This window comes from Bactrocera tryoni, chromosome 1, assembly GCF_016617805.1.
Source record: "Bactrocera tryoni isolate S06 chromosome 1, CSIRO_BtryS06_freeze2, whole genome shotgun sequence".
In the NCBI taxonomy this organism is placed as follows: domain Eukaryota; kingdom Metazoa; phylum Arthropoda; class Insecta; order Diptera; family Tephritidae; genus Bactrocera; species Bactrocera tryoni.
Genome location: NC_052499.1, coordinates 15,729,858 through 15,742,284, shown reverse-complemented (window position 1 = coordinate 15,742,284; position 12,427 = coordinate 15,729,858). Strand labels below are relative to the sequence as shown.

The window sequence follows — 12,427 nt, the reverse complement described above, 5'->3', positions numbered from 1 at the left end:
TTGTGTGCGGAATCAAATTTCTTTTGCCGAAACGTTCAGAATATAGGAAAAGCCCTTCAGTGATAATTGTTTGCGCCAGCAAGTATTTTTGCTTGGTAAAAATTAATCAAAGAGGGTAGAGAACGCGTTGACGACGAACCAACATCAACTGATGATCAACAGATCAATAAAATAAAATAATTGATGTTTGAGAAACGACGATTAACAGTCAGAGCCTTACTGGCATCGTTGGAATATCGGAAATATCAGAGTAAACCATTTTGAAAGATCATTTGGGCCTAAGAAAAGTGAAAGCACGACTTATTCCAAAATCACTAAATTTTTTCGAAAAACTGCCTCGTGTTAACGTTTGTGAAACAATGCTTTTCGATTACCAAGATATCATGAAACGTATTATTACTGGTGATGATGTCTTGGATCTATGCTTAGCACCCGGAAACAAACGGCCGAATAACTATTGTAGCAAAGGTGAGCCGAACCGAAAAAAAAACATGTTGATGTAGGTCAAAAACAAGGTTTCGTTGACAATTTTCTTCAGTTATCGAGATGTGGTGCACTGCGAATTCTTTCCGACTTCTTTCCGAGCGGTCAAACTGTCAACAAGGAATACTATTTGAGAGTTAATAAAAAGAGGCCGGAATTATGGGCTGACAACTCTTGGTTTTTACACCACGATAATGCACCGTCGTATACTGCACTGATTCTTCGTGAGTTTTTCGCCAAATTTTCAAACAATACTTTGCCGCAAACACCGTTTTCACCTGATTTAGTTCCTTGTGACTACTGACTATTCCGCAAACTCAAACGACTGCTCCGGGGAAACCGTTGTGAGCCAATTGAAGACATTAAATATGAATCGCATTGCTCATTGTAGGCTAGTCCGAGAATTGACTATAACAACTGTTTCGAGAATTGGACCAAACGTTGACACAAGTGTATTGGGGAAAAGGAAGATTATTTTGACTAAAAATTTTAAAATTGTGAACAAAGTCTTACTATTATACAACAAAATTAGTGTTTATCAAAAAAATATATTCCAAAAATGGAGCTATGCAATCACATTAATTAATAGAAAAAGTATCTATATATTATTGAATATTTGCTTCGCTAAAAAACACAAAACCGAATTTCTGAGGGATTATAACAAGCGCTTGGCTGTGTTGAAATTTAGCAAGTTGGTTGGATTTATATATGATTTTGTTGAAGACGCTTGTGGATCATGAAGTTTATACTCGTAATATAGGCTGTTTTTGATAGAACGTGGAGAGTGACGAATAGAATAGACAACTGTCATAAAGCAAGCAATGACAAGTTACTGACAAGGCGAGCACTGAAGCAAATATATTTCATTTTGAGACAGAAATTTTATTCAACACAAATAAATAAAATAAAAAACATTGCAGTAATGACCAATTTCACAAATACAAAATATTCCTTACAAAAACTTTGTTCGCTCAGTCGATCTGCACAACTTCTTCGGAGATTACACCGCACACCATTGCTTCGGACAATAAACCATGTCAAATTTGCTGAAGATATCTCGCAAAATTAACAAGTTTTCCATACAATCACTTTATTTCGATCGTTCAGTTTGTATAATCGTTCGATATCGGCAAATGAGCAGCTTCTTGGTAAGAAAAGGACGAGTGCAAAATTTTAGATCGATATTTCAGAAACTGAGGGACTAGTTCATATATAGTATATACAGACAGACAGACAGATAGATATACTGATCGTTTTTATTTACACTTTATAGGGCGGTTTTGAAATATTTTTCATTTCCTTGATCCCGTAGCCGATCAGCACGTTGACTTCCGAAAAAGTTATCTGGAACTGAGGAAGATTTTTCGGTATTTTCTTTTTTTCTTTTTTCTCGGATTTTTTTTTTTAATAAACTCACATCTAAACACCATTTAAAAAGTATGAATATGATTGAACATAAATAAATGTAATGATCGAAAGACCAGTAAAATCTTTGATTTATGACACAATGGAGGCTTTTCAAAAAAAAAATTGTTAGTTTTTGAACAAATGTACATTAAATATTGATTTTATTAACAAAAATTTTATGCCTTCTATTATTGCCTGCCAAATAAAATTTCCAGCCCATCCGACCATCCGTTTTGTGGACTGAACTCCCACTCCTAAAACAACGTTTCGAGAAAAATGCGTTTAAAATGTTAGGAGCCGATTAGTTGAGCATGTAACTTATATATGTGTACGTTCATATACCCGAAACTAGTTACCTAATCAACTTAAAAATTACCGCGAATATTCGCAAATATATACATTAGTTATATATGCAAAATAAAATCTTCCTTGATTTCACGCCTACTTTTTTCGCAAGAAAGCAGAGCTCATACTACACGGCGAACACAAAAGTATCGAATTGAAAACGTCTAAAGTATGATAACATTGAAGCAATTGCTGCGAGAGAAATATGAGTGTTTTATTTATCTGTTAGTGTTTTGTTCTTGTTGTTGTTGTAGTCACATAAAACATTAATCAAATGATTTACGAGTGTGATGCCGTAACAGGCAGTCTATAAAATACGCATTGCTTCAATTCGGTAGCCCCACATGCTCCAGGAAAGCTGTCTACGAGCTTCGTCGTAGTTTCTGATGTGTAATTTAAATATTTATTAGTTATTAAGATTTATATATAAATATATCGCACATAATGTGCAACTAGGCTATGAAATCTTTAAAAGAACACATTACATAATTTATATACACTTGAAAAGAACTTTCATTTTACCACAACACTTGCAGGCAACAGGTCTTCATTATGGTTTATTACTACTGTGGCGAAAATTATTATTATTTTTCCTTTCATTTCAAGTACACTTGATCAAGCCTACGCTCGCCTGTAGTCAACTGCTGTATTTTTTCCATTATTACCCATGGCTATTTTAGCGATTTATTACTTCTTCCGCACTGAATTAAGTACACATGTACTTACCCATCTACCGATCTCCCCTACATGGCATTCATTTCGTTTTCGCGTCTGAAATGTGCAGCACTGAGTGTGGATACTAATGGAGTGGGTTAGGACTGAAGGATATGTTTCCTTGTGCACGTGTGTTTATGCTTTTTATATGCATACCGTATATTGTGTGCTTGTCTAGTGCATCTGAACGGCCACCACAAACTTATGGTGGGTATAGTATATCATAAGTGTTTTCGCAGTTGCTGTCAGCAAATGAAAATTGTATTTATTCAACTTTCATACTCATTATTTCGCAGCTGCTTCCGCTATGTACGCAAACGCAGGTATAGTTAAAACAGAAAAACAAAAAAAACGTTTACTTTGATTGCACCACAGCTGTAATACCCTCCACAGGTGCATTGCTTATTGCATAAAAGATTATAAAATACCTTTATCATGATTTTTATCGTTCAGCTTGTTGACAGCTATATACTCTATTGGTCCGATTTAATTTATTTTTTCGGAGATTGTACCGTTGCAGATAACAATAATCCTAAAGCCTAATTTCGAAAAGATATTTTGTCAAATACATTTTTTTTCATACAAGGATTTTATTTAAATAATTTAGTTTGTATGGCAGCTATATGCTATAGTGGTGCGATCTGAAAAAAATTTTCGGAAATTATAGCTTTGCCTTGAAAAATAAGCCGTGCCAAATTTCGTGCAGAGATCTAGTCAAATAAAAAAGTTTTCCATGCAAGTACTTGATTTTGATCGTTTAGTTTGTATGGCAGCTATATGCTATAGTGGTCCGATCTGTATAATTTTTTCAGAAGTTGTAGCTCTGACTTGGAAAAAAATACACATAAAATTTCGTGAGGATATCTCGTCAAATCAAAAAGCTTTCCATATAAACACTTTATTCCGTTCAATCAGTTTGTATAGCAGCTATATGCTAGGGTAGTCGGATATCTGCCGTTCCAACAAATGAGCAACTTATTGGGGAGATAAAGATGTGTGCCAAATTTCAGAACGGTATCTCCAGAAACGAGAAACTAGTTCGTATGTATATTGACATCTATATCTTCGACGTTTTTTCTGCGTGCTACAAACTTAATACATGCTGTTCAGGGTATAAGTTATACTTGCGCTTACATACGCGTTTGCTACAACTGTTATGAACTTTCATCATTGCAAATTATCCAAACTTTATGAAAGCTTCGCCGTTTTATGGCCAATTTGCGGTCATTTCAAGTTTAACGTAACATACGTTCACTGCATACATGACTAATAATGTGCTGATAATCCGCATATGACAACGCAATTGCGGCTTAATAAATTTTACAAATAATCGTTCAGCATTTATGCCTTCACATGCATACTTCAAAAGAGTATGTAAGAGTGCATATGCAAATATATTTACATTTTAATGTCATGTTGAGCGTAATATTGCGTGCGTTAATTACGAAGCGAAGAGTGCATTCAAGCAAAATGAACCACGAAATTTAATGAAAGTTGCCGTTGCCATCGCCTATCTATCGCTTACGCCTCCCTTAATTAAGCAAACCGTACGCAGTACACCTGCCCACGCGCCACGCATCATACGGTCCGAAATCAATGTTGATTGCAATAAACGGCGATTGAAGGTCATTTTGAGGCGTGATTTGCTGATGAATTCATGCGTACACCCATTTCATGTGGCAACATTAAACAGACCGCAAGTGCGTAGTTGCCTGCACTGTTTTCACATGATTTCATTGTTTATCGACTGGGGCGGGGCGTATGAGTAACGTGGTTTGGCAGCATGTATAATGCGATGCGCAAAATTCTCAATTTTTCTAATATAAAATATTCAAATATTTTCAAGTAGAAAATCGTGCAGTAGAATACTACATTAATACACACCTGAATTTTAGTTATATTTTTCACTGTATGCCATGGCGTGTGTGTAATGTGCATACTTTAAGCAAACAATAAAGCAACTTTTTTACATGTATAAAAAATGTGGAGCATATAAACGAGTTAAAAACTAGTTTGTGTTATATTATTTCACTTTTTAACAAAAATAATGTTTTGGCATGCATTTTATGCATCAAAAATAAATTTTGGTGTGTTAGACAGAGCGTATGAGTAACATGATGAGAGTAGATAACTTCGGCTTTTTTAGTGAATTAATAGTTTTGCTTACTTATTAGTTTAAAGTAATTTAATATATAGTACAACAAACATAGTTAGAGCAAGAAATAAATAATAATATTTTTTTACATGTTTTTTTATTTTTTTAATTCTTTTTTAATTTTTTTTTTATTTTTTTTTAATTCTTTTTTAATTTTTTTTTTTATTTTTTTTCTATTTGGAGGGGCATGAAAAGCTGTAGAGGTTACTAAAAAATTATCAAAACAGCTTGCGGCTTCTCTTTAAGGTTAATTAGTAATTATATGGTAAATACCCATATACAAAGGCATCAAAATAAAGTATGTATATATTTTCAAGCTTTAGTCGAAAATTTGTTTATGTGTTTGCCACCTGATTATGATTTAAAATTTCATGGAAAATATTTGTAGAGGAAAGTGGAATTAAAATTTTGCAATGTTTTCTATGTAAAAGAAAATATATGTACCAGCCTATTAGCAATAAGTTTTAAAGCTAAGTATAAGATGGAGTAGTGTTGCCACTTTTTCGCAATAAAATTGTATTTTATTTCAAATAAAAAATATGACATTCTGAGTAATATAAGTTTTTATGTAAAAATTTTTTTATTTCTTTTTTTTTTTATATAATTGATATCACAAATATTATATAAAACAAAAAAAAATAATCTATGAAAAAGAAAATTATTTGTAATCTTTTTCATGTCCTCTGATTATTTTATAAAAGAAATATCTATAAAAATAAAATTACACAGTACAACAGCTAATCTGGGGGGTGAGAAATTCTAAGTCAGGGTGATGGTACTAGGTCAGTATAGTAAAACATTTTTATAATTTTTTATTTTTATTTTATTTATTTTAATAAATATTGCCAAGACTTTTTTTTTTTTTTTTTACTAAGCGAAAAAACATCAAGATAAGGAAAAAATTTAAAAGGTCATAAAAAAAACTGACACATACGAACGCCAACCCTTTGAGGGTTTTACTATACTGACCTAGTACCATCACCCTGATTTGGAATTTCTCACCCCCCAGACAATAATCCCAAATGTGTTCCACAGTGTTATTTATAACATTTTTCGTGCCCTCTGATAATAAATGCATATCTGCTAAACCTGAAAATTTTATAAAAAAAAACAAAAATTTTGTACACATTTTAATAATCCTGAAAATCTTTTGCGCCGGCCAAATGTGTATTTTAGTTATTATATAATTAATATTACATTATTTATAAATATTACTAAAAAATACAAATAAGAATCTTAACTAATTCGCTCTAACTTTTTCTCTCTCTTTCTCTCTTTCTCCCCATATAGTGGTTGGTTGGGAAGTGCCAAAGGCTGGTTAGGCAGTGCCAGCGCTTCAATTCCATCAATGCCGGCAATGCCTACCATGTCTATGCCATCAATGCCAGCTATGCCAGCCATGCCGTCGATGCCCTCAATTCCGGGGCTGCGCAAAGGTGGCGCCGAAGCTGGTGAGGGTGTCGCCGCAGATGGCACTGTCGCCGAGAGCGGAGATCCCACAGGTGCCGTGAGTGGTGAAGATGATGACAAATCGAGGTACATTAGGTATGGGCCAAGCAGCTAATGACGGGACAATGCTATTTTATGAGTTACAGCAGGGATAAATAAGAACGTTATATTTAAACCGAAAAAAACAAAACAAAATAATTCTTTAAACGCTTAAGTTTAAAACAAACTCAAATTCATATTTTTAATGCAAAATCTTACACACTACACCCAAAAAGTGTGTACATTTTGTATTATATTTATGAAGTGAAGCAGAAAAAAAAACAAAAACATTTTTGAATTTTAATCAAGTTTTCTAGTTGAGTTGAATATAGTTTAGTTTCACTAATTATTACAAAGTTTTTGACAAAGCAATTTTTTCAATAGTTTAATGCAAATCGTTTGGAAAGTAATACATTTTACATTTCGTTCAATTCAGTTGACTTCAAATCACCTTTGTTCAGTTCGTTGCTGTGCAGTTGAATTGATTAAATGCCGCCTTTAAAGCACAACTAACTAACAAGTTGAAAATTATATTATTCTATTAACAGTTATATTAACTACTAACGTTATGAATTTCTTATACTCACTTATACTCGTATATATTGGCCAAAACTCTACACAAACACGCACACATACACGTAAATACATAATATGCGTTAAAATATTCGCTTTAAATTTGCTTTTAGTTTTTGTTTATTGTTAATTTTTGATATTAACACACTTACACACACATGCATTTCTGCAAATTTTACAAATTTTAAACGTAAGTTAGACTATTTACATTTTTTGTAATTTGTACATAGGGTGGTGCATATACAAGTTTTTAACAGTAAAAGCCAGTTCAGGCAACCAAACCAGGAAAATAAAAAAAGAAAAATTTATTAAAATTGAAAATTATTCTTTTGTAGACTAGTGCAGAAGCCTAAAAAATGGTAAAAAGTGAAAAAAAAAAATCATAATAGGTTGAAACACGTAGGAAACGCGATATAAAATAACAAAAAAAAAATAAAAAATAAAGGAAAAATTATTTACGGGCGATCTGTGGCCGGGGAAAAGAAGCCAACCGTCGCTCTCATTCCGCTTGCCGACCTTAGATCGCCCGTAAATGATTTTTCCGTTCATTTTTTTATTTTATATTTCCATTCGTTTCCATTGAGTTTCATCATACTACGATTTATTTGCTTTCAAACATTTAATGACAAAAATTTAAAATATAAAAAGTATTATTAATTTATTACCTTGAATGAACTTGTATTTGTAGCACCCTTTATGCAAACATATAGCCTAGCTTAGCATAATAATCACAAATTTATAACTTTTGTGTCTGATTTCTTATAACTTTCAAATTTTCAAAACTATTTCGATCACTATTTTTTCCTACTTATCAATTTACTACTCACTACTCTATTTCTTTGTATATTCTCTCTTTGCTTACTCACTGATTACTTCAAAATTTCAATTTCCCCCCTTAGCTTAATCTGTACTTTTGCTATATGAATCATAAAGTATTTATAATTTAACTATTTTTTCATAAAAAGTGTGTGTGGAAATTTTTGTCCCTCTTCAAATGCATATAAAGTCTGAAAGTGCACTAACCATTTAAGTATGTATGTATAACTATTATATAAATTTCTTATTTTTGCGCCTCTGAAGCATTGCGTCACCTAAAATGCAAAACAACATAACATCACTTTTCATAAGTTTAAAGGCGAAGGAAAAATAATTTATAGAAACAAAGCATATTAACACAAAATTTGAGTTTTGGTTATAAAACGGTTATATACCGGTTATGAAATAGTTATGTGTTGGTTATGAAATTGTTATATGTTGGTTATAAAATGGTTATATGTTGGTTATAAAATGGTTATATATTGGTTATAAAATAGTTAAGTGTTGGTTATAAAATGGTTATATATTGTTTATATCTGAGAGCGAAAGCTGAAAATTTTATGCTACATATACATATGTAATATGATTTAGTGTATCGCAAGCAATAAATAACTCATTTTCGATTTTTTTGATGACACGTTGTTATGCATTTTATGTGACGATTTGTATATATAACCGTAATAAAATCATAAAATTCCGTCAACAGTACCGACATTTAGTTTATTGGTGCGAATAACACATAAGCACACCTTCCCTAACCTTATTTATTTCTTTACCTTTACTAACATTAAAAACCTACATATCCTCGAAATGCCATACATACATATGTATACAGCTATCTTACATATTGTATACAGCGCGATCTAGCACTAATTATCTAGCTGTAAAATCTAAATTCGCTTTTTAGCAGCGGACAAAAATTTCCATCGCCTACTTCACCCTCATGTCTATATTAATACATATAAAAGCTCACCTAACGCATCACCCTGCACCTAAATATTAACTAATAACCATTCAATGCATTACTATTATGATTTAAATTTTAATTTCTTGGCCAATTGCAATAAATATATCCATCATTATGTCAATAGTTTCGTTCTATCCTATATTATTTATTCTTATACTCCCAAACGTAACCGAAAAGCAGCTACATACATAAAAGTAATCGTAATCGTATTCGTATTTTAACCGCTCAGCTCGCAAGTAAACCGTTTGTAGTGAGACCATGCAGCGCAACCATAAAATATCAGATACCATCATTATTGTGCGGCCCATCAAAAAACACGAACCAAAGCGGATATGCTAACAAAACATAAAGCAAAAATACAAGAAAAAAATAGTAAACGCTCGCAAAATATAATTTTTTAGCAAAATACCATACAATTAAAAGCAAATGTGACAAAATTAGTAAACATATTCGTAAATTGCGAATTTAAAACAAAAAACCAAAAAAAAACATACGTTATTCTTATCATTATGTCTTTTTGTTGTCTAGCGAAAAACGTAGTGCAAAATTAGTGCAATTTTTTTGTGCTCGTGCGTTGTAAGTGTTTTCTAAACTACTGACTGATTTTTTTCTTCTGATTTTTCACCCTTCTCTTCCTTTTTTTGATACCAACTATTCTCTTTTCATAGAAACTTGCTTTCTTTACACCGATTATTTTCTTTTCATAGAAACTTGCTTTCTTTACACCGATTATTTTCTTTTCATAGAATTTCGTAGTTTGCTTTTGATTTTCTCCTCTATTTGCGCTTCACCTTCTGCGGGTTTTAATATTCTATTTTGAAATCTTACGTTTTCCTTATTAATTTTTCAATTTCCTTTTTTGTATCAAATGTTTCTTTCACCTTGAGTTTCTTTACTGTTTTTTGTATGTTCTAGAAACGAATACTTGGCAACAGTCGTGTGTTTTGCATGCGACCAATTGCAGCAACCAATCAAACTACTTCGGTGTGTTGTTTTCATAATTCTATATTTCCCACCATTATTTTGATTTATAGGACCTTGTTTATGTATTTGCCATACACTTCCATGCATTTTCATCTTACATCGTCTCTCAGGCAACTTCGGTTCCATCATCAATGCGAGTCTTGTAAATATGGCCATTATTTGAACATTTTGCAACTGCGTGCTCATCTAAGCTCAAAATACTCATCGTTTTTACTAAATATAGAATGTATAAAATTATAGCAAAAATTTGTAATTCTAGTAAATATTTTCTCTAAACTGTATATGATTTGAGTAGTGTAGTTTTGAAGTAATGAAAAATTTGTTTTTATTTCTATAATGCAATATGGTATTCGGGAGTGTATATTTACATTCCATTAAAAGAATAATATCAATTGTTATTTTTTATACAAAATATTCTTTAAATCTATAAAAATATAATTAATAATCCGTTTCAAACTTGTAAATATGTATGTATGTATGTGTGTATATTTTTCTATTAATTTTTAAAACTCTTTTTTGCTAAGTCAACTTTTATTTACTTTTTTTAACCATTTAATTGACTCTCTAAGCTTTTAAATTAACAGTTTGAGTAAATTTGTCAATTATATTTCCAAAAGCTCATGCAATTTGACGCTTAGCACATTTTATGGAAACGACAGTAGTATTAAAATTTGCCAGGCGAGGCCTTGATATAACTACAAAGTCATTAATAATCCAAAAATTGTTCTGCTAAAATCTTAAAAGCAATTTTTCTCTATGAGAAACAATTCTTAAGAACTTTTAGATTCTCTAATAGAAATTGTTGTTGTTGTAGCGGCAGTAAACATTACTGAATTAGTTTCGAAGCATAATTCCGAGTTGACAGTCACTTGCTGGTTAAAAATCCGGATCCGTTTCGGTTACTTTGAGCCGACTGTCGTGGGAGCTGCTCTAATAGAAATTCCCTATCAGTGTCCAACAATATAATTATTTTTATACAATATATAAATATGTATGCCCAAGAACTCCAAAGTTCCTTGAATTTCATAGATAAATGTACTTTAGACAAAAATTTATAACGGTTAGACTTTGGGTATTTGGGAGTTACATGGGTCTCCTCGGGTAAAAAACAGCATTTTTTCAACAATTTTTTTCTCATATAAAAAATTAAATATTTTATTAGAACTTTTCATTGCTACAAACATACACTAATAACAAAGAAATAGTTGTAAATGAAAAAAAAATCCTTCGGGCAAGTCTTTAAGAATTGTATCTCAAAGACTTGTGTAAAATTTAATGAAGATCAGTTGAGTGATTCTCGAGAAATCTTGCCAACCGACTTCACAAACACAGTTTCGAGAAAAACGCATTTAAAGGCGACGCACTTAGCCTAGCTAGCCTCGAGCGCACAAGTACTCAAGGCTGTAGCTCCGAAACTATTACCCGGATCAACTTGAAAATTTAGCACAATATCCTAGAGGTATTGTAGAATTTAATAAAAAAGCAATAAAAATAGGTTTTTTGAAAACCCTATACTCATGTAACCCCTTAAATCACTTCAAAATTAAAACTGAATATCTTGCTCTCGATACCCATATCTCATACGGCTTGTATCATATTACTCGTATGGGAAAATAGCCCTTAAAAATTGTATACTCGCATGTAACAAACTAACCCAGCCTTTAGCAATAATATATTGTATACTATACCAGGGTTGCCTTTTATATTTCAAGATTAGAGCACACAACAAATATTAGTCATCGAATATCGCTTTATTTCTTTAAAAAAATGTCTCCATTAAGTCAGATCTATACAATTTTGCATGCGTTGGAACCAATTTTCGAAGCACTTTTGTCACTCTGATAGAGATTTTTCCAAGACAGGCATTCTGATCACATCAATCGGTTCTTCAGGTGTCGAAACATCTTGATCTTGATATTTATTATTATTATTGCTCAGCCGGTGATTTCTTCGACAATGTCATTCTCGAAAAAATAATTAGGGGTTTTATATAGTCTTGTTTTCTTCCCAAGTGGGGAATCTTCCATAGATATAAATACTCGTACTGCTCGCTAAAGGTACACCCTATTCGGGACCTTAACTTAACTTAAGCATTACATTCCAGGGCCGGCTTAGCCTATTGGCTCACGACATCAGCTCGCTATTCGCGGCTCTAGCTTCACTGTTTCTTTGTCGTTCGGCTCTTTTTCGCTCTTGTAGTATCAGCGCTGTCGTCTCCTCCTTTGTATACCATAATTGGCCCGTTTGCAGCATATAACGCACTATATTATCAGGTGTTATGCGGCCTGCCACTTCCATCTCCAGGTCCTGCCACTCTTTTGTAAATCTCGTGCATTAGAAAAATATATGCTCCGCACTTTCGCTACTGCTACCACAGAAAAAGCAAGTAACACCATTGTCAAGACCGTACCTATTCAGGTACTCTCTGAAACATCCGTGTGCTGTTAGAAACTGCGTCATGTAAAAGTCTATCTCGTCGTGATTTCCTTCCAACC

General features: G+C 32.4%; 1 protein-coding gene across 10 annotated transcripts in view; it reads left to right on the top strand.

Moving 5' to 3' along the window:
* The window catches only part of LOC120782777 (synapse-associated protein of 47 kDa), an 89,635-nt gene that overhangs the window by 57,105 nt on the left and 20,103 nt on the right, over positions 1–12,427 (top strand). For 8 of the 10 annotated variants that reach the window (XM_040115248.1, XM_040115281.1, XM_040115265.1 and 5 more), the window contains one exon: positions 6,395–6,649. In XM_040115248.1, coding sequence (XP_039971182.1) covers positions 6,395–6,649 — 255 coding nt within the window. The remainder of the gene's footprint in view (positions 1–6,394; positions 6,650–12,427) is intronic. The other 2 variants (XM_040115256.1, XM_040115295.1) reach the window with 1 other exon arrangement.